Raw genomic sequence first — 23,559 nt, 5'->3', positions numbered from 1 at the left:
CAGTCCAAAGATGTGTCGGTTATGTGGATTTTCTGTGCTAAATTGCCCATAGTGTCTAGGGATGTGCAGGCTAGGCGGGTTAGCTATGGGAAACACAAAATTACAAGGATGGGGGTGGGAAGGGGGAGGTCTAGCTGGGATGCTCTTTGAAGGGTCGTGTGGACTCAATGGGCTGAATGGCCTGATTCCACATTGTAGGGATTCTATGATTCTAATACCTTTAACAGGCAAAGAATTTGACAGGTCCTGTCAGGACTGTAGTCAGGCACGAGTCAATACTGAACCAAAGCAGGAACGGTTTCAGAAGAGGTTGACTTAAGACTGGTTAAAGCAGTTACTAACTGAACAGCCTCAAAGAAGAGCAACAAAGGGCTATCCTGGCTTGACAGACAATAAGTTACTGAAGAACATCTTTACATCTAAGAGGGTTCGTGAATCACAAATTTTAAAACTGACACATCCACGACCCCTTTAAGACTGCACCCATACTGTAATAGTGTCTCTTCAAGCAGAGAGGGAAAGACTGAAATGACAGTCCTCCGTGTCAGCGCTGACTGAACTACAACGTCTCACAACTTGAGAAAACATCAAGGAGGAGAAACGTCCATGCAGATTTCTTATCTTCCACAAAACCACTCCTGTCATTTCCAGGAGCTAACAATAAATTGTATTTATACAACACCTTCCACGGGGTAAATCCTCTCCCCCCACCCCCACCCCACCCCCACCCCCCAACAGACACCAGTCAGAAATTGGGACTCCTTACGAATGAAAATTTGGTCAAAACAGCTTTTAAAATTGAGGAGAGAACCCACCCACTGGCAGGGACCTCAGAGGGAGTGAACAGCTCCTCTGTCAATGGTAAACCTGAAGAAGGGTAGGGGGAAAATGACCAACAACTTGTATTTAAATAGCACGTCCAATGTAGTAACCCATTCTAAGATGTTTCACAAAAGAGCTGCCAAACTTGAACTTGACACCATCCCACAAAAGGACACAGTAAGGGGGCAAGTGATCGATAAATTCTAAGCATTAAACAGCTGCAAGGTTGGTGGAGAGAGAGAAGATATGATATCAGGAAGGAGAAAAAGTCATAAGACATGGAGAAGAAGTAAGCCATTTAGCTCATCAAGTCTGCTTTGCTATTCAATGAGATCATGATTGATCCATTTTCCTGCCTTATCCCCATAACCCTTGATTCCCTTACTGGTTAAACATCTGTCTATCTCATCCTTGAATAATCTTACAATGTTTATAAGGCAATTTGGATAAGTACATGAATAAGAAATATTTGGAGGGATAGGGGCCAAGCACAGGCAGGTGGGACTAGTTTAGTTTGGGATTACGATCTGCATGGACTGATTCCATGCTGTGTGACTCCATGACTGAACCTCAAGAGCCATCTGTCTTAAAGGTTCATGACCCTCTGAGAGAAGGAATTCCTCCTGATGCTGTCTGGTCCTAGACTCCCCCCCCCCACCCCCCCCCACCCCCCCCCCCCCACAAGGGGAAAGAACCTTTCCACATCTACCCTGTCAAGTCCCCTAAGAACCTTGTAGGTTTCAATCAGGTTGCATCTCATTGGCTTAGCATGGATTAACACCAAGCTAGTCAAAATGGTGACCCTCAAAGAGAAGCCATGTGTTGGCAGCGAGGGATCCGAGCATCCTGGAGGATAAAGAGGCAACATGATTTAGGAAGGGTATTCCAATGACTGAGTAACTGAAACCAGGGCTGTTCAAAAGGTCAGAACTGGAGCAGCACCGGTATCTCAGAGGCGGAGAAGATGGCGAAGACAGGGAGGGATAAGGGGTGGATTGGAAAATAAGAATGAGAATTTTAACATTAAGCTGTTGGTAATTGGGAGTGCAGAGATGGTGGGTGAACAAGACCTGCTGCCAGTTATGACTGGAGCATCTAAGTTTCAGATGGCACAAGTTTCCAAAGAGTAGCGACAAGGTAACTAGTCAGGAATGCATTAGAATAGGTGAGAAAAGCTTCTGGATATAGAACTGGGTGAGGTTGTACCAGATTTGGTACACATCACCATGGGCAAACTCTTAACCTCGGAAATTCCAGGTCGCTGGTCATGAACTCTGCAGTGGCTGAGAAGCCCAATCCTACAGCCATATCTCTGACCACATATCTGGCAGATATCTCTAGGAGATGGAATTGGTCTTCAGCCTTGAAATTGTTGGCATTCCTTTCATCGGCTACTTTTCCATGCTTCCGCTTGTCGCTGGTGTTCTGTACGGGACATTTTGCTTCTTTGTCAAAGTTTACCCGTCAAATCGCCCACTCATCCGTCAAAGACCGTGCCTTGCATAAGGGTGTTCCTCACAATATAAATTTATATTTCACTTGTTCTCTCTAGTAAAGGTCACCAATGTTTAAGATAATGAAAGAAATTCTCAGAGAATTCAAAAGAAGTGGGCATCATTTCAGAGTTTATACCGAATCAAACAGAAACAAAATCCGTAAAATATCTACACTCTAAAGGTCTTGAATATGTGGAATATATTCTCCCTTTCAGACATATAGAGACAATTGGGTGCTTGAAGGGAAGATGATTATTTTTAAAGAGTATTAAGCAATATGGAGCTCAGGGAGTTGCACAACATTCAATAATACCATTTCTGACTCCTCAGATACTGAAACAGTCCACATGTAAATGCAGCAAGACATGGACAATATCAAGGCTTGGGCTGACAAATATATTCATGCCACAAAAATGCCCAGCACTGAAGCCAAGGGCAACTAGGGATGGGCAATAAATGCTGGCCCAGCTATTGACACTAATTACCCACCAGTGAATTAAAACAAGTCAGGGGTGAGCAACAAATACTGGCCTTCCCACTGACAAGCTCAAACCACAACCATTTTTTTAAAAATGTCAGCAATTTCTCAAAGACATTTCCTCCTGCACTGAGTAACTGAGTAACACATAGCTGCGTGTAAAGGTATTTTTCAATTCTTTGGATGCAAGTTCAACATGATCAACAATTTGAAATGTAAATAGGTTCAGCCCAGATCCGCTTTCAACCTGAAACGAAGGGTTGACTAACTTGACCCCAACTGTGGAATTTTCTGGAAGTGTCCCAAAATCATTTCCTTCTTGTCTCACACACACCGTTCCTTGGCCAGTGTTGCCTTAAAACATACATAACTTTAGAAAAGGATGAGGAAAGTTTGTCACAGTAATTGGATATAACAGACAGAAAGTTTCACTCTTTTGTGAATGCGAGTGGCACTGGCAAGGCCAGTATTTGTTACTCTTTCCCAACTGCCCTTGCAGTGATGAGCAGTTATGAGTCAACCCCATCGCTATGGGTCTAGAGTCAAATGTAGGTCAAAATAGGTAAGCATGGCAGATTTCCTTCCCCAAAGGACAATAGTGAACCAGATGGGTTTTAACAATCAATGATTTTTTTTTTAACTGATACAAGCTTTATATTGCCAGATATGTTAATTGAGTTTAAATTCCACCAGTTTCCATGGTGAGATCTGAACCGATGTCAACCAAGGAATAGTTAGGCCCCTAGATTACCGTGGAAACAATTCTCCCAGTATACCATCATCGCCCCTAAAAACACCTTTTACAACCACCACCGATCTCAAAGCACTTCCAGCTAACTAAGTACTTTTTATGTGAAGATTCTGTTGAAATGCGGGAAATATGGCTACCAATTTGCACACAGCAAGATCTCACAATAGCAATGTGTTAATGACTAGATTTTTTTGAGTATGATGTTGATTGAGGGGTAAGTATTGGCCAGGGCACCCAGACAACACCTGAAATAGTACCACAAGGTCTTTTTATTTAAAACTGATATGGATTTACAATGCCTTGGTTCAACATCTCACCTAAAAGACAGAATGTCCAACTGTGCAGCACTCCCTCAGCACTACAGCGTCAGCGTGTGAGTCAAGTCCTGATCTGGAACTTGGAGCGGCCACATTCCCATCTAGTGAAACGGCAAAATGTTCCCCAACCTCTATAATTTTTCATAACCAATAAAAAAAATTTAAATGGTCAAAAGGAATTTTAAGGAAGTACACATAATCTTTTTCTTGGAGTTACTGGTCACGTTGTCCAGAAGAGTGCCTCTCTGACTCTGGCTCTTGGACTCTAGGACAATTCAGGTGGGAGAGCTATCTTCACACCAGAGAGCTCACTCTGCTTCAGAAGGGCAGCAGGCCCTGCTCACCGCACTCTCAGCTAGATGCCAGAGTGTTCCTTTGTAGTTTAACACGCCTCACAGTGCCAGAAGACCCGGGTTCAATTCCTGCCTCAGGCAACTGACTGTGTGGAGTTTACACGTTCTCCCCGTGTCTGCGTGGGTTTCTTCCGGGTGCTCCGGTTTCCTCCCACAGTCCAAAGATGTGCAGGTCAGGTGAATTGGCCATGCTAAATTGTCCGTAGTGTTAGGTAAAGGGGAAAATGTAGGGGTATGGGTGGGTTGCGGGTCGGTGTGGACTTGTTGGGCCGAAGGGCCTGTTTCCACACTGTAAGCAATCTAATCTTAACAAGTGGATTATCCCTGAAGTCTGACAAGTCACTCAATCAGTATCAGCAAAACAGATCATCTGGTCATTAGCAAAGTTCTCTTTGTGGGAAGTTGCTTCTGCATATCCTATAATGTGATGGACAACGTTTGTCTATATTGAGACAGACCCTAAATGAAAGTGGAAACTGACCCCCTCCAGGTTGTTGAGGAATCTAAGATTAAAATTCAGAATTGAAAGACATAACTTCTACTTGAATCTATATATTAGATAGCCATCAAATCTCAGTGGGAATTGATGAACCAGTGCTGCAGTTTATGCAGGCGCAAGGAGACAGTGGCTGAAGGTGAGCAGACGTTTCTGCAATTGTTTTTTTGTTTTTGGAAGATTGGCGTATCTGATTTGAGGAGATTCTGCAAATTTGTGCCGTTTTTGGTAAAGCCTGTACCTGTGTGCTGTTGTGAGGTGAAAATCAGACTAACTTCTAGAAGCACTGCTTCAATTGTTTGTAAAGAAAACAAAGTTTTGAAAGACTTTGTGCTTCAGTTTGATGACTTATTTACTTTGTAAGCTTTTAAGCCAAACTTGAGCTATGTCTTAGTTGTATCTAGCATTTAATTTGAAGTTTATATTTGACACAATTAGCCTGTTGATGCATGTTCAACTTACGTTGATTCTTGGTTTTAAAGTATAAGTGATTAATTAAGATAGCATTTAGCGTTTTCTTTGTTGGACGTGTACATAGTAAACATTCTTCTGTTTTAAACTGCAGAATCTTGTGGCTTCGCTCTTTTAGTAACTAACTGGAATTTCAGATTTGTTCCACTTGTTTAAAAAACATTACTAGTTTCTACCAAGATCATAACGCCTTCAAAAATACTTGGTTTGCTGTGAAATGCTTTGGAACCTTGTGAAAGGCTCTAAGCAAATACAAGTCTTTTTCTTATTATTGCTTTTTATTTTCACTTAGGCCATTCAGTCCATCGAATCTATGTTGCATACTAGCCTCTTTCCAGCTTTCTTCATCTGTCCCTACTGCACGTCCTTTCTATCCCCTCTCCCTCTCATAGCTTCCCCTGTCTGGTACATAAATTAGTTTGCCAAAATGTTCTCAGTTGAGAAAGGAATGCCTCAGTCTACCTGAGGCTGTGTTAGGGAGGATGCAGTAGAACCATAAAGTCAAGAGAGTGGTGCTGGGGAAGCACAGCATGTCAGAAGCAGGAGAATCGATGTTTCGGGCAAAAGCCCTTCATTAGGAATAAGGCTGGGACTCCAGCATCTACAGGACTCATTTCACCTAGAACCATAAAGTCGTATAACTCAGGAGGAGACCATTCAGCCCGTCATGCCTCTGCTGGCTCTCCCGTCGCTGTCCTCTGTCCTCATAGTCCTTACATTTATTTTCTTTTCAAGTAGCAATCCAATTCCTTTTGTAAGGTTACTTTGATGATGAATAATTGTTAAGATGGAATACACTGGAGACAAGTTCAATAGCAACTTTCAAAGTGAAATTAGATCAATACCAGAAACACAAATATTTTTTGGCACTGTTGGGAAAGAGCAGGAGAACACGACAAATTGGTTCGCCCTTTCAAACAGCCAGCACAGGGATGATGGGCCAAATGGCCTGAGGGTTCCATGAATGATCATCCTTGCTTGACGATTTTTACCATGCTCCTAAGGGGAGAAGAAATTTTTTGAAAATGCAACTAGTTTTCATTGAAAGGAATTTTTTAAAAAAGTGGCCTTGGACTCTCAAGAGAGGGTGGCAGTGGTTACCCTCAGGAGGTCACAATCACTGTGCTCTTAAATGGCCAACATGGCACTTATAATAACATCATAACTGATGTGAATGTGGGGACTGGAAATATTTTCATTGTAAAATCCTTAACTGTTTGCAATAATTACTGCGACATGCAGGGTGCTATTTAACTAACATTTAACGACTTTCTCTGGAATAATGCCCATGGAGTGGTGTATGACTGATACCATTCCCAATTAAACAAAGTTAGAAGCCAAACTATTTCTATAATCCCCACCGACACTGGAGACAAATGCAAAGACTTTCAACAATTGCATCCTTCTTGCGTGCAAAGAGAAAGTCAGCATTTGTTTCCAGGCTTGAAATTCAGAAGTTGCTTTGTATAAACACCATCAACTTCCCCTGATCATTTTGTCCTCTTGACCATTACTAGGAATCATGGTTCTTGACAAGCAGCCATTTTTTTGATTTATATTACATGCCAACAGATAAGTCAAGAACAGTTCACATTTGAGTCCCTGGTAGAAAAGAACATTTCAAGGGAAGCACAGAGGGCAGAAAAATCAGTGGCAATACTGGGATCTTTTCAATTAAATGAGTAAAGGTAATTGGGGCTCAGGGATATCACTCCTCCTAATAGTCAGAGGCTGTGGGTTCAAGCACCGTTCCAGGAGTTTGACCTGGACTGTTACTGAGGGTGTGCTGCACTGTCCCAAGATGCCATCAAGGAACTCTCATTGAGATGTTAAACCAAGTCCACCAACCCTCTCCACTGGATGTAAAAGAATCCATGACACTATTCTTAAAAACAGCAGGGAAAGATATCCACCATCCATACTTATTCATCATTTACTGCCCAAGATCTGGCATTCAGCATGTTCAGGACAGTGACCAATAAACTTTGATCGTAAGACACAAACGCTGAAGTAGACCATCTGTCCCATTGAATCTGCTCTGAGAACATGGCTGATTTGATCATCTTCAACTCCATCTCCTTGTCTTTTTCCCCTTAACCCTTGATACCCTTACTGGTTAAAAATCTTTCTATCTCAGCCTTGAATATACTTAGTGATCCAGCCTCGATAGTCCACTTTGATAAAACATTTTACAGATTCACTGTCCCGTGAGAGAGGAAATTCCCCTTCATCTCTGCCTTAAACGACCTCCATTCCGAGATTTTCCCTCTCCTCATCTACAATATCACTCTCTCTCTCTCTCTCAAAGGATCCTCTATGTTTCAATAAGGTCTCCTTCTTCTAAGTTCCAACGAGTACAGGCTCAACTTCTCCTCTTAAGATAGTCCTTCTAAACATGGTATCAGCCCAGTGAACCTTCTCTGGATTGCCTCCAATATCAATACATCATTCCTTAGATAAGGGGCCCAAAACTGTTGTGATCTGACACATGCCTTGTATAATCTTATCGAGACTTCTGTATTTTTATATTCAAATCTCTATGAAATACAGACCAAATATTTCTAGAGTTCTAAATACTAAAGACATCAAGGACTAGGAGGATGCAGATAAACGGTATCGAGTAGGAGATGAGTCATTATCTAGTTGGATGGTAGAGCAGGGTCGATGAGCCAAATGACCGACTCTTCTGATGTTTCGAGTCAACATCACCAAAGTAGATTATCGAGTCTTTATGAAAGCTATCTGTGGAAGCTTGCTGTGTGCAAATTGGCTGCCACATTTCCCACATTACAACAGTGACTGCATTCCAAAGGCACCAGATAGATTCCACGTTATTTTAAGAGGCCCTGAGTTGCCAGTGTCTCCCACTCAATATGGTATATTGGACACAACTTCTCGAATGATAAGTCTCCACCTTCAGCTGCACCTCCTCAAAATAAAGAGAGGTTGCACACGATGAGAAGACCTCACAGACACTGGCACTCAGACCTCAACTATGTGTCAACCATCCCAACTCTGTATCTTTGGCTTCATTACATGGACTAACGCAATGTTCCAAATGCTTGGTCAAGCCTAAGCAGGCAGTGGGGATCTCACTGAGGCACATCAAGTTCTGAACAGTACAAAACAGGCAAACTCAGTGTGGTATTCAATGGGAAGTCAGTCCAGAAACACATAAACTCATCAATGTTAATAAGTGAAAAGTAAATTTGAAACAGGTATGTACTGATCCATATTTGTATTGATCTTCTTATTGGTTAGTGTTTCGGCTCTGCTAACTACTCAAATTTATTTCCTGTGTCCTTCATTATATTCTTACTCGGAATCTATCTCTATTTTGACCTCTGCTCATTTCAAATGTGCCTCACCTCTTATTGATGTTTGCCAAAATTAATTGTGTTAAATTAACGTGACAAAAATTAGGAAGGAGTGTCACAGAAGGTATACTAGAAGGAAGGATGAACGAGATGAATCAAATGATAGTCAGTTGAAGAAGTATTCACTTGAGAAATGTGAATGAGCTGCTCCCTTGGTCGAGCCCAGTTCTGCTGTTCACTTACTCTGACAGTGGTGCACTGTGTTTGTGGGAAAGGTCATCCACAGGGCACACTGCAGCAACTTCCTCCCCACTTTCCCACCACCACCTCCTTCAACCCTTATGGGGGTCGGCCATGGAGGAAGATTTCACCCAGAGAGTGGTGAGCCTGTGGAACTCTCTGCCACGGAAAGAGGTTGAAGTCAAAACACTGAACATTTTCAAGAAGGTGAACAGATATAGTTCTTAGGGATAGAGGGATCTAAGGGTATGGGGAGAAAGCAGGAATGGGGTATTATGTAGAATGAGCAGCCAGAGCAGCTGTCAATGACTGAACGGCCTATTCCTGCTCCTCTTGTCCTTGTCTCTAGCCATCTCTGCAGAGGGACAAAAACAGCAAAGTCATCAGGACATCATCACCTCAAAGCTGCCCTACAAGTGACACGGCATTCAGACTGGGGGAACGGGTGCATTGAATTATAATAGCGAAGAAGATGGCTATGCGGGCTACAGAGGGCATCATTGTTCCTTCTAATGTTGATGCTGAACCAATATGCTGCCACTCCTAGCCAATGGCATGGTGGGGTGTTACTCCCTGTCCCCTTTCACAGGGCAACCAGCCCAGTTGATGCAAGTCACTTCCCAGAAACAAATTATCCACAAAGCAGTCACTCAACTAAACCTGGAAGGAGTGGATTGCTTTATGAGGAAAGGTTAGACAGGCTAGACCTGTATCCTCTGGAGTTTAGAAGAGTCAGAGGTGACTTAATTGAAACATGTAAGATGCTGAGGGGTCTGGATGTGTCCTGTTGTGGGAGAATCTAGAACCAGGGATTATGTAAAAAAGTAAGGGGCACCCATTTAGAACAAGATGGGGAAACCTCTTTTTTCTGTCAGAAGATTGGAAGCCTTTGGAATTCCCTTCCTCAAAAAGCAGTGGACACAGGATATTTAAAATGTTTTTAAGGCAGAGAGACTGCTGATTACCAAGGGAATGAGATAATTGGGAATTTGCAGGAACGTAGAATTGAGTTTAAGAACAGATCAGCCTTGGTCTTATAGACCGGTGCAGCAGGCTTGAAGGGTCGTGTGGGCTACTCTCATCTTGCATGTTCGTAAATTCAACAACGATGGGTGAGTGTGCTTGGCCGGAATTAATCTGCCCACCTGGTCTCAGGGAGGGCCACAGCAGAGGCAGAGGCATGAAGTGAAACAGCAGAATGTGTCTGCAGGAGGAAGCACATCATCTGGAAGCCAGCTGGATAGAGTCTCTCTCACATCGAGAGTTAAAAGGGAAATGAGTAAAGACAGCTGGGTCAGCAGGCAGCAAGGTTGCTGAATCAACAGTCTTAGTGGAGCCACTGAGAACACAAGGCACAGCCAATAGCAGTGAATGGCATCGACTGGCACCACTCTGTGTGGCCTCGGGTTATATGGCTGCAGGCTGGGTCTGTTCTCAAGTACAACTGAGGTTCTGCTCCTCATCATTGCAGGGCTGTGTGCTTGTAACCCTTTCATTGCCAAAAGAAACTACGCATCAGCCTTTAAACTGTAGCCCACTTCCACAGAACCCTCAGTGAAGTAGATGATGAAGTAGAATGTAAAGGTATGCCTGGAGACCAGTATTTTTCTACTGGTCAATCACGTCACATATTCCTCCTTGATAATTCCCCTCATCCAATTCCCCACTAATAAGACCATAAGACATAGGAGTGGAAGTAAGGCCATTCGGCCCATCGAGTCCACTCCGCCATTCAATCATGGCTGATGCGCATTTCAGCTCCACTTACCAGCGTTCTCCCCGTAGCCCTTAATTCCTCTAGACAACAAGAATCTATCAATCTCGGCCTTGAAGACATTTAGCGTCCCGGCTTCCACTGCACTCCGTGGCAATGAATTCCACAGGCCCACCACTCTCTGGCTGAAGAAATGTCTCCGCATTTCTGTTCTGAAATGACCCCCTCTAATTCTAAGGCTGTGTCCACGGGTCCTAGTCCTCTACCTTGCAATCATCCCACAGAGTTCTTGATCGATATCATGGGATGGGCCATTATGGCCCAGACTGACAAGGTTTGACTGAATCCCTGTGCAGTTGGTGACTGTGCTTTGTCAGCTGGTAATGCAGCTCCTTGGAGAACAGCGAGAGAACATTCCGTCAATGTTACTAACCCTGACACCATCTACTGACTCTGGTAAAAAGTACATGTATGCAAGGACAGGTCAGCGCTGCCTGGAAATCAACTCACACACCAGTGCAGTTCTCACATCTCTCCCCACACTACACAGGCAACCTAAATGAGTCCAGGACTGAGCCCTCAGAGAAAGAAAGAACATTTTGGAAGTTGCAGCTTGTTGACAATGACATTTGCAGAAAACAATCAATAAAAGTATCAAACGTAGGGTTCACTTCCAGTCCAGGGACCTATCCCAAGTACCTGCTTCTGCCATTCTGAGTGGTCTGATGTACTTCAGAAAATCACAAACAGAATAGAACTGTATAACTTAAAAAAAACCTAAAAAGTAGAAAAGAAACATCAAAAATCTGCAACATCATGGGAAGAGTTTGGTCAATGGGTGCAAAAATTGTGGGTTGAGAATGTGGTGCTGGAAAAACACAGCAGGTCAGGCAGCATCCAAGCAGCAGGAGAATCGATGTTTCAGGCATAAGCCCTTCATGAGGACGCTGTTTTTTTCCAGCACCACACTCTTGACTCTGATCACCAGCATCTGCAGTCCTCACTTTCTCCAAGGTGCTGGATACCTGTATTTATGTATTTGGACACACAGGTGTGTATGCTGCTGTCACACATGTATCTGTGCATGCATATGTGAAAAAGAGTGTGCGTATTTGTGTGGTGTGTGCATGTGTGTCCAACTGTACTTTATATAAATGCTTGTGCATATGTGTGTGTGTGTACCTACGCATGAGAGTGTCTATGCAAATATAAATTTGTATATATGCATGTGTGTGTGTGTGTCAGCATGTATGTATCTACGTGTGTACAGGTATATTTGAGAGTAGGCATTCACAGTGTGTGTCCTTGTGCGTGCATGCATGTGTATGTGTGTGCATTGGAGAAAGTGTGTCCCTACCTTCTCATTGAAGTGTGTTGGGAAACAGTGGGGAAACTTAGCGAAATAGTTAAATAATGCAAACTTCCTCTGCTGCTGATACATTAATGCATAATAAATATTTCTGCTCATGCTGCTGTTTGAACCCTTCTGTTCTGTGACTGGACCTAATGAAGAGAGTGGAGCCAAATTATGTGAGGAGTACTTTTCCATTTGGCATGTTGTTTAATGGTTAGCATGGTTTAATGTCTGACTTCTCCCTCTTTTGCCCTGGGCAGTATTCTGTTTTGATAAATGTATACTTTCAAACAAGACTAGCTGTAGAGTTAGGACCAGCAAGGGATTGGATTGGTGCAAGGATCGGAAATGCTTTCCTGTGTGAGAGGCACAAATATCAGCTAACAGCAAGCAGTGACTGGAGACTGGAAAATGGAAAAATTGGGAAATGGAAAAATGCTTAGCATTTAAACCAGTCATATAAATAATAAAGGAACCATGTACAAGTGACCTTGCCCCTCAATGCTTTCCTGACATGTGTTTCTGGCACCAGCCCTTGCAAACCTTCCCTGCATCCTCTACTTTACAATATGGCAAGCAGAATTGGTCACCACACTCTGGGTGTGGTCAATCCACAGTTCATTACACGCTTGGCATCAGTGTTCCAGCTTTTCACATCTGGGCTCAAAAGATACGCATTAATTAAAAGAAGACAGCATGGAGGGTGTTAAAAAAGCAAGTTTCGCCTCCCACATGTCATAGAGCTGTCCGAGGAAGTAACAGGAGTGGGATGAGAAAGGAAATTCTGTGGGTTTTGTCATGATTGGAACAAGGTCAGCCAGCTGGACCTCATAGAATGGGGCTGTTAACCTGGTCCAATTAGGGAGCCCTGGCTGACAGACATAAACAGGAGTGTCAAAGGTTCTGTCCACTTTGAGAACTGGCTCTGAGGGAGCTGGATCAGTATCAAGTCCTGTGCATGTGTAAATAAAGGGTGACTTGGTAATGGGATACCAGCCTCTGTGGAGTGATCTCAGGTGTTGTAACAATGAACTTTCTAAAGGCCTTTCAGAATGTTGTGGGAAGTAAAGGAGTAAAATGTAAGACACCTTCCAGAAATATTTGCATCATCTATAACTTCAGGTGAGGTGCCTGTTGATTGGAGGGTGGCTAGTGTTGTACCTTTGTTTAAGAAAGGTTGTAAGAAGAAACTGTGAGTCTGACTTCACTTGTGGGTAAATTGTTGCAGGTATAGGATTTATGGACATTTAGTGAGGTAAACATTGATTTGGGGTAGTTAGCATGGTTTGGTGTGAGGAAAATTGTGTCTCACAAACTTGATTGAGCTTTTTGAGGAAGTTACAAAAAGATTGATGATGGCAAAGCAGTAGACGTTGTTTACATGGATTTTAGTAAAGCCATTGAGAAGGTTCCACATGGTATATTAATTAGTAAAGTTAGGTCACATGGGATTCAGGTTGACCTGGCCAATGGGATACATAATTGGCTTAATGGCAGGAGACAGAGAGTAATATGGAGGTTTGTTTTTTGGACTGGAGGCCTGTGACCAACTATGTTCCACAGGGATCGGTTCTGGGACCTCTTTTGTTTGTCATTTATATAAATGATTTAGATAAGCATATAGAAGGCATGGTTAGTAATTTTGTGGATGACACCAAAATTGGTGACATAGTAGACAGTGAAGAAGGTTTTTGAATATTACACAGGGATCTTGATCAAATGGTTCAATGGGCTGATAAATGGCAGATGGAGTTCAAGCTGGATGAATGCGAGGTATTTTATTTTGGCACAACAAACAAAGATAGGGCTTAAACAATTAACAGTAGGGCCTTGGACAGAGTTATAGAACAGAGGGATCTACAGGTGCAGGTACATAATTCTTTGAAGTTTGCATCACATATAGACTTGGTGGTTAAAAATGTATTTTACATGCTTGCCTTCATTGCTCAGTCCTTTGAGTATAGGAGTTGGGAAGTCATGTTGAGGTTGTACAGGACATTGATGAAGCCCCATCTGGAATACCGTGTCCAGTTCTGGTTAGTCTGACATAGGAAGGATATTAGTAAGCTGGAAGGGGTTCAGAAGAGATTTACCAGGATGTTGCCGGGAATGGAAGATTTGAGTTATAAAGAAACGTTGAATAGGGTGGGACTTTTTTCATTGTAGGAGGTTGAGAGGCGAACTGATAGGAAGTTATAAAATAATGAGAGGTATACATGGAGTTAACGGGGGTTGTCTTTTCCTTAGGATGGGGGATTTTAAGACTGGGTAAGAGGAGAGAGATTTTAAAAAGACACAAGAGGCAAATTTTTTACATAGAGGGTGGTTCGCATGTGGAATGAACTTCCTGAGGAAGTGGTAGATGTGGGTACAATTGCAACATTTAAAATACATTTAGATAGACAGGTGAATAGGAAGGGTTTGGATGTATATGGGCCAGGAGCAGGCAGGCAGGACTAATTTAGTTTAGGATTATACTCAGCATAGACTGGTTAGATCAAAGGGTTTATTTCCATACTGTATGACTCTAACTGTATAAAAAGCCAAAGGGAAGAAGATGAAGTCAATTGGAGCGCAGGTTTCATGGACAACATTGGTTTAAGAATGCTCCTGAGTGACGGCACCACTGGGAATGCGGTGGCGGTTGCTGGTATTACACCCCTTTGAGACCAATGATTTCCAGGAGAGAGGTGAGGGATGGGGGGAAGGGGTAAGAAGGGTGGGAGGGGTGTCAATGGGTCCTTCTTCTTGATGCCTCATAGAACAATGAACAGTACAGCACAGGAACAGACCCTTCAGCCCACAATGTTGTGCTGAACATGATGCCAAATTAAACTAATCCTTCTCCCTGGCCTTGGTCCATGTCCCTCCATTCATTGCATATTCATGCGCTTGTCTAAACGTCTCTTAAATGCCCCTATTGTGTCTGCCTCCACCACCACCCCTGGCACTGCATTCCATACTCCTGCCACTCTCTGAGTTATAAACTTGCCCCTCACATCTCCTTTGAATTTTGCCCCCTCACCTTAAATGCATACCCCCTAGTATTACATATTTCAACTCTAGGAAAAAGATTCTGACCATTAACCCTATCTAGGCATCTCATACTTTTTATAACATCTACCAAATCTCCACGGCTCCAGAGAAAACAACCCGAGTTTTTCTAGTCTCTCGTTACAGTCATACCCTCTAATCCAGGCAGCATCCTGTTAAACATCTTCTGCACTTTCTTCAAAGCCTCTACATCCCCTGTAATGTGGCAACCAGAATTAAATTCAGTACTCTGAAGTGTGACCGCCCAAAGTCTTATAAAGCTGTAATATGACATCCTGACTCTTGTACTCAATTCTCCAACCAATAAAGGCAGGGAATTCCTTCACTGGGCAGGGAATTCCATAGATTCACAACCCTGTGGGTGAAGAGGTTCCTTCTCAATTCAGTCCTAAATCTGCTCCCCCTAATTTTGAGGTCATGTCCTAGTTTCAGCTGCCAGTTGAAACATCCTTTCTACGTCTATCTTACCTATTCCCCTCATAATTTTATACGTTTCTGTCAGGTAGCACCCCCCCCCACCCAGTTCTTCTAAATTCCAACGAATATAATCCCGATCTACTCAGTGCCTCCTCATAAGCCAACCCCCGCAACTCCAGAATCAACCTCGTGAACCTCAGTCAGAATGCCTTTTAATATGGAAACCAACGTCCCTCCTCAGCAAGCCCACGAATCCACAAGCAGCCCCACACAGATTCGCCAGTCATGGTCTCTAGGTGACAACCCAGTCCCCTGCAGAGTCTATACCCACTGCAGAAGGAGATGGGTCTTGGGCAGGCATTAACTACCCACTTTAACAGCCTCTATGGGCAGCAGGCCTTCCACAAGCCTGGGGTGCAGGCAAGAGGTGGCAACATCTCTAGTTACCATCCTCTCCCCAATTAAATATCCCCCATCACCAATCTCGCCACGGGTGAGGAGGGCACAAGATCCCATTTACATGCACATTATTTACCAGCGCTTTCCTCTCTTGCCTCACACAGGAAATATTACAGTTTGATGCACACAAAACCCAGCAGAGGATTGGCACAGGAAGGGGAGATAATGGGGATCACATTATTTGGGTTTGTATGTGCATGTTTGTGTCTGCAAGTTTGTGTATGTTTGTGTCTGTTTGTTTGCGTTTGTGTCTGTATGTGTGTTTATGCTTGTGTCTGTGTTTGTGCCTGTCGGTATTTGTGTGTATATTTATGTCTGTTTGTTTGTTTGTATGTGTGTATGTGCCTGCATGTTTTTGCCTGTATGTTTGTGTGCGTGTTTGTGTCTGTATGTGTGTCTGTGTGCATCTCTGTACATATGTGTTGTGTGTCATGTGCCTTGCAAACACTTACTGGGTAGGGATACAGCGTCACACCGTTTGTCCTGGAGACAGACCATGTTCCTTCCAGGTACTGATGGGCCTGGATGGCAACTGAGCTCAGGATGTTGCCGTTGCTGGGGCTGGTGGCCATCTGCAGCCCGGCCTTGGTGACTGAATGCCCAGGAGACCCGCCCTTCTTTTCTGCCCCTCCGACGATGCCCAGTGAGTTGGGTTTGCCTCCGTGCTTGTTGGTCAAGAAGCTGGCGTAGGTGGTGGTGGCAGCGTAAGCAGCTGGGACGAAGGCCCAGTCCCGAGAGGCCTGCAGGCTGCCAATGTTACGTGAGCCCACCAGCGAGGGGATGTTGGAGAGGGGTGGGGGGGAGCCTGGCAGTGGGTCATACTGCTCCAGCGTGGCTGCTTGCTCCAGTGTCTGCACCATCTGGATGGCTTCCTGCTTCAGCTGATTGAGGTGGGTGGCACAGATATCACATCGGTTGTCACGTTCATTCCAGGCCTTGCGGGTAGTGTTGGGCACCTGCAACTTGTCGTGGATCAGAGCAGAGAAAGCTGGGTCCTGTGAACAAAAGAAGGAGACGCTACATGAATAGAGAGAACAGTATACAGTTTCCACTGTTCAACGACCAACAAAGAACCTGTCTTACTTCAGCATCTTAACCCCTCTCAGCTACTGAAGTAGTGAAGTGTCATCACCATAGTAACATGTCAGCCAATCTACACATGGCAAGCGCCCGTGAATAGCAATGTGGAATGACTGCATCATCAGTTGCTCTAGGAACGTCAATTGAAGGATAACTATGGACCAGGACAGTATGGAGACCTCGGAGAAAGTCAGGACTGCAGATGCTGGAGCTCAGAGTCGAGAGTGTGTTGCTGGAAAAGCACAGCAGGTCAGGCAGCATCCGAGGAGCAGGAGAATCAATCTTTTGGGCATAAGCCCTTCATCAGCCCTTTTCCAGCACCACATTCTCGAATATGGAAACCTCCCCAACTCTGCTTCGTAAGTGGTAGTCATCAAAATAGCATCACTTTCGTTGACCTGAAAGGGATGGCACCTTGGTTTAATGTATCATTGAAGAACTAGCACCTTGGATAATGCAGCACACCCTCAGCATCAAACACCAGAAAGGGGCTGGATCAGAGTCCAAGCATGTCATTCTCTAAGTAGAATTTTATTACAACTGGCACATCACAAAGTTCAACACATTGCTTACTTGTTCCCCAAACAGTAATATACAGAAATAAATATGTATTCACCCAGTTCTCTCCCAATTATTTCTTCATTAATAACACAACACCATCAGCTGTTCCCTCTTCCATCTAGGAATCCCTGCCAGACCTTACTCAGTGACAAAGTCCAATGTCACTCCATGTTGTTCACCTAAATGCTGATAATTCTGGAGGGAGACTATGAAAGGCTTCAGCAGCAGCATATAATGTAACAAATTGTGCTGACTTTCAGCTAGATCTTCTCCATCAAGCAGCATGTATGAACCAAAGAACATTCATTGTCAACAGACATTGCTCCCAATTACTGGTGGTGCATGGGGATCAAGTGGCTCCCCTCATATCAAAGTGAGGGCATCACACCTATTGGAAACAATATGTTGGTCCAATCCAGGCCTATTTACAACACAACAGCAGAACACGAAAATCAGGAGTACAAGCACACCATCTGTCCCCTCAAGACTTCTCTACCATTTGATAGTAATCTGACTGATCTGATTGTGGCTTCAACTCCACTTTCCACCCTCCCTTGAGTCTCCTTATCAATCGAAAGTCTGTCGACCTCAGCCTTGGATAGTTTCCAAAGCCCAGCCTCCACAGTTCCACGGAAAGGTCACTGGGCTCAGAACGTCAACTCTGCTTTGCTCTCAACAGACGCTGCCAACCCTGGTGAGTTTCTTCAGAACTCTCACTTTTGTTTCAGATTTCCAGCTACCACAGTCCTTTCTGTTTACTCCATCGTTCTCTGTGGGGAAGAGAATTCCACAGAGAAACCACTTTCTGAAAGATACAAATTCTTTTGTAGCGTGTCTCAAATAGAGACGCCGAATTTTAAATGTGTCCCATTGCTCAGGACTCGCTCACAAGGGGAAACAACCTTTCACCACCAACCTCTTGAGTGCTGGAAGCACGGTTACTATCCTTCAGGTGCCATGATCACGTTGATGTAGGGACAGAAATAGGCCATTCAGCCCATCGACTTTGCTCTGCCATTCAGAGATCATGGTTGATCTGATAATCCTCAACTCAATATAATTCTCAACTCCTGCCTTTTCTCCACAACCCAACTCCCTTATTGATTAAATAAAACTAACTCTCTCTACCTTGAATATACTTTTAACAACCCAGCCTTGACAGCCCTTTGTGATAAAGAATTCCACAGATTCACAATCCTCTCAAAGATGAAATTTCCCCCTCATCTCTTTCTTAAATGGGTGGCCCATTATTCTGAGATTTTGCCCTTTGAACCTAGACTCTCGCACAAGAGTACAAACTGCTTTTTGTCATTTATGTAAATGATTAGAAGTGAATATAGGAGGAATGGTAGTAAGTTTGCAGATGACACTAAAATTGGCGGCAGAGTGGGCAGTGAAGAGGGTTACCTCAGCGTACAACGGGACCTTGATCAGGTGGGCAAATGGGCCGAGAAACAGCACATGGAGCTTAATTTGGATAAATGTGAGGTGTTTTCCAAAGATAAATCAGGGTAGGATTGATACACGTAATGGTAAGGACTTGGAGAGTGTTGCCAAACAAAGAGACCTTTGGGTGCAGGTTCATAGCTCCTTGAAAGTGCAGTCACAGGTAGATAGGATAGTGAAGGCATTTGTTACGCTTGCCTTTATTGGTCAGTGCATTGAGTACAGGAGTTCGGATGCCATGATGCGGCTGTACAGGACATTAGTTAGGATCCTTTTGGAATTCTGCGTTCAATTCTAGTGTCCCTGCTACGGGAAGGGTATTGTGAATCTTGAAAGGGTTCAGAAAAGATTTACAAGGAATGTTGCCAGGGTTGGATGGTTTGAGCTATAGGGAGAGGTTGAACAGGCTGGGGCTGTTTTCCCTGGAGCAGCGGAGGATATGGGGTGACCTTACAGAAGTCATGAGGGGCATCAATAGGGTGAATAGCCAAGGTCTTTCTCCCAAGGTAGGGGAGTCCAAAACTAAAGGACATAGGTTTAAAGTGGGAGGGGAAAGATTCATAAGGAACCTGAGGAGCAACAGAGGATGGTGTGTGTATGGAATGAGCTGCCAGATGAAGTGGTGGAGTCTGGTACAATTACAAAATTTAAAATGGGGACATGAATAGGAAGGGTTTGGAATGATGTGAACAAAATGTTGACAAAAGGGACCAGATAAAATTAGGATATCTGGTCCACATGGCAAATTGGACCGAAGGGTCTGTTTCCATCCTGTAGATCGCAATGGCTATAACTCTATAGCCTTTCCACATCACCTCTAGGAATCTTGCAGGCATCTTTCACTGTTTAGATTTCATTAAATACAGATCCAATTTCTCCTCTGAAGACAGTCCCTCAATACCTGGTATCAGCCCAGCAAACCTTCTCTGGACTCCCTCCAATGCCAGTGTATCTTTCCTTAGATAAGAGGCCCAAAACTGTTCACAGTATTCCCACTGAATAGCAGGTCAGTCCAGAAGCTGACTGGACAGATTCTGTTACTATTTCGCACCTTCCTACAGGCCACTAGGTTGTGTCAAACAATGCTGTGATTCAAAGTCTTCTCGAGCAAAATGAGGGGAAGACACTAAACATGGACTACACCCACATCCTGTGGAGAAATCAGAATAAAATGAAGACATGATGATGACGATGATGAAGTGGGTGTGAGCAGCTCTGTAATTATAGCGAGGAGGTCAGGAACTCTGAGAGATTGTCGATTAGGCCTGCTGCGAGGACCTTATAAATCTAGACAATTAGGGGTTTTTTTTTGCAAACGAAGCCAAGCTGCTCATTTTGGAAGTGGCCGCGCTATTGCCTCAAATTGTTACGACTTTATGATGGCTGTGCCTCCAACTAATCATTCTGCAGTTCCAACCACCTGGAATCCATTTACTGAAAAGAACTCGGAACCCTGACCTCTGCTCAGAGCACTGAGGCTTGTAAACACTAAACTCCAGCCCCAGGTTTCCGACCCTCCAGCACTGGCCTAGAGTCCCCAGGAACGAAAAACCGATCACCAGATTCAGGAGATTTGTGGCTCATCAAGATCTTTTACTTGAATTTCAGTGAAAATATCTAATAGTTATTCAATATAGGACACTGGAAATGAACAATGAACTCAGCGGCTTGAAGCTTGGTGGTAATATCACAGGGTTAGGCATCGAGAGGCCCAGGTTACCTTCAAATCCCAAGGGCTGAAATTAAAATTCAATTAATACATGTGGAATGAGAAAGCTAATGAGATGCCATTATCATCTTTTGTTATTAAAAACCTACCTGATTTGTCCTTTACTGAAGTAAATCTGCTATCCTTACTCTAGAATGGGATTGACTTGGAAATGGCCTAAAACCAGATCACAGAGGTACTGAAGCCAATACAACCTTTTGTGCCCTCACTGGTTCTATTACCTCATGCCAATCTCCAGCCTTTTCCCCTTATCCCTGCACACTATTCCTATCCAGATGATCATCCAATGGCCTTGAGGTCAGAGGTAAGAATGGGTGCCATGGAGCGTGTGTCGCAAGTGGCATGTGTTAGTGAGTTGGGGTAATTCACTTCCATCTTCCTGCTCCCTGCCGCTGAGTCATCAAGTGAAGATGGACAAGTGCCTGCCCATCATGAAGTGTAGTCAGAATGAGTTTGGAGATGTTACTCCACACATTGTCAAACAGCTTATGGGCAGCATGGTGGCTCAGTGGTTAGCACTGCCACCACACAGTGCCGGGGACCCAGGTTCAATTCCAACCTCAGGCGACTGTGGAGTTTGCACATTCTCCCTGAGTTTGCATGGGTTTCCCCCCACAATCCAGAGATGTGCAGGTTATGTGAATTGGCCATGCTAAATTGCCTACAGTGCTAGGTGCATTAGTCAGAGCGAAATGGGCTTGGGTGGGTTATTCTTCAGAGGGTTGGTGTGGACTTGTTGGGCTGAAGGGCCTGTTTCCACACTGTAGTTGACACAGTTAAACCAAGTCATCTTCCCTGCAAGTTACAATGACAGATTTGACAAAGAGTGCTGGAGATTAGGAGAGCTTAGAGAATTAGGGACAAAAATGCCTTACCAAGTGCGGACAATATTTATCTGCAGTATTTATCAGTAACAAATCAGCTATTGAATTCCACAAAAAATTTGGCTTTGGAGTAATAGAACCTAAAAAGAAATACTGCAAGAAGATAGAGCCAACTGTTGCACACGTCTCACCGATTAAGGCACACTAAGGACGGGCAACAAATCTGACCTTGCTTGTGATGTTCACATCTGTTCAAAGAATAAAAAAAAATGTTCCAGCCCAGCGAAAATGGGATTTTGGTGAGTATTTAGGATTGACAATCAGTTAGCCAATGGGTGGGAGCGCATGGGTGCAGCAATGGAGGTCATGTGACGAGATCCTCTCATAGCTGACAACATAACTTTGGATTATCAAGTGTCCACCTCTGCTGGTGCTGACCCAGTCAATTCTACTGAACTTTCCTTTGATCTTTTACCATTTCAGATTCCCCTACAGTTGAATCAAACCATGCCAAACCTACACTGTCCCCTCCTCCCATTCATGCCCTGACCTGCACCCAATCCTGTCCCTGTTCTCGCTGATCAACACTGGCTCCTGGTCAAGCAACACCTCAATCCACTCAGACCCCAAACCCCCGTTCCATCTCTCGGGATTTCTAACCTGTGTCAAGACACCAAATAAATGCAAGTTTTTTTTCCAAGTCATCTTCTCACACCTTGCCTGCTCCACAAACCCCCAACTTCCTCATTTCCTTACTTTTGTCAAGTCCCCAAGTCTACTCCATCCTTTACATTGCCCCTTCCCCATACATATATGTGCATGCACATAGACCCACACATAAAACACATGGACACATAAACACACATTCACATATACACATGCAAACACATATAGACAAGAATGCCCACATGCTCAAATGCACACACATACAATACATTAAATGGTTGTGTGCCCATGGCCCATGGTTGTGCCTGACTCCTTTTGTTTCAAATAAATAGTTAACTTTGAAACCTCTTCCCATCTCTAGGTGACCTGAGTGCCTGAACTGTCTTTGCTTCCAATATTATTTACTATTCCGCCTTCTTCCACAGCACAGCCACCACCAAACAGGGGGAAAAAGGTGTTCACATTCAGGCCAAGCCCTACGGCAGCCATTAATGTTTCAGAGCTCATGATCCCCAAAGTGAGGTTGCAACTCACAGTGTAGAAAGCCCTAACTCTACAGTTACTATCTTATAAATAGTGAGGAGCCAAAGGCAGAGATTTCACCCTTCTCCTGCTCTCCTGGTCACTCCCTCTTTCTTTCTGTCCTCCTTTTTACTCACCATTCTCTTTCTCTCTGTCTTCTTCTCGTGGATCACTTCCCCTTTCACTCTGTCCTGTTCCTCTCTCTCTCTCCAGCGGTTTTTCACTCTGTCTCTCTTTATCTCTCTCTGATGCTGTCACCCCTCCCACGTGTGCTCACACCATACATTACCATTTCAAACCAGACAGATTAATGAGGGTTTTGTTAACTGAGCAACTCTGAGGGCTGAAATGAGAACCAGATGCTTCTTCAGCCGCGACCAACAGAGCCATGGGAAACAAAAGTATCTCAAGAAGCCAACTTTAATTATTGATTCGACAACATGGCAGCTTGAATTTTACGTGTTAATTATTAAACATGAGATCTATGGATATATGGAATAACGGTGCTTAAAAGGGACATTAATTATGGATGTTGCAATTTTCCCTTGAGGCCTTCCAGCAAAATTGACTAAAATCTCGACTGGGCCAGGTTCCGAGTTAATCAGCCACTGGGTGATGCTACCTTCTACCTTGACACACTGCCTACCTCAAGAAGCAAAGGCCTTTCTCCTCGTTCCAGGAAACTAATGCCAACATCCTAGGAAGGGTTGAGAATCTGCATTAATGATCAATTTAACCCTGTCCTGTGCTGGGGTTTTGTCTTTCTTGGATTAGCTTCTAGAGAAAGTGAGGACTGCAGATGCTGGAGATCAGAGCTGAAAAATGTGTTGCTGGAAAAGCGCAGCAGGTCAGGCAGCATCAAAGGAGCAGGAGAATCGGCGTTTCGGGCATAAGCCGACCACCTGCTGCGCTTTTCCAGCAACACATTTTTTAGCTTCTAGAGACACAAGTGGAAGGTCTGCTCAGTGGTATACTGCGGAGACTGTGAACAG

At 44.0% G+C, this 23,559-nt stretch overlaps 1 protein-coding gene across 2 annotated transcripts in view; it reads right to left on the bottom strand.

The window, feature by feature from the left end:
* kif26ba (kinesin family member 26Ba) overlaps positions 1-23,559 on the bottom strand; it is a 336,823-nt gene that overhangs the window by 223,332 nt on the left and 89,932 nt on the right. The window contains exons 1-2 of one of the 2 annotated variants that reach the window (XM_072580424.1): positions 22,705-22,795; positions 16,192-16,734 (exon numbers count right to left, since the gene is read on the bottom strand). In XM_072580424.1, the coding sequence (XP_072436525.1) occupies positions 16,192-16,734; positions 22,705-22,707 (546 nt within the window). In that variant the 5' untranslated portion in view covers positions 22,708-22,795. Of the gene's footprint in view, positions 1-16,191; positions 16,735-22,704; positions 22,796-23,559 lie in introns of those variants that run through there. The other variant, XM_072580423.1, reaches the window with a different exon arrangement.

Source organism: Chiloscyllium punctatum, chromosome 11, assembly GCF_047496795.1.
Source record: "Chiloscyllium punctatum isolate Juve2018m chromosome 11, sChiPun1.3, whole genome shotgun sequence".
NCBI classification, from domain to species: Eukaryota; Metazoa; Chordata; class Chondrichthyes; order Orectolobiformes; family Hemiscylliidae; genus Chiloscyllium; species Chiloscyllium punctatum.
This window is presented reverse-complemented; position numbering and strand designations above follow the sequence as displayed.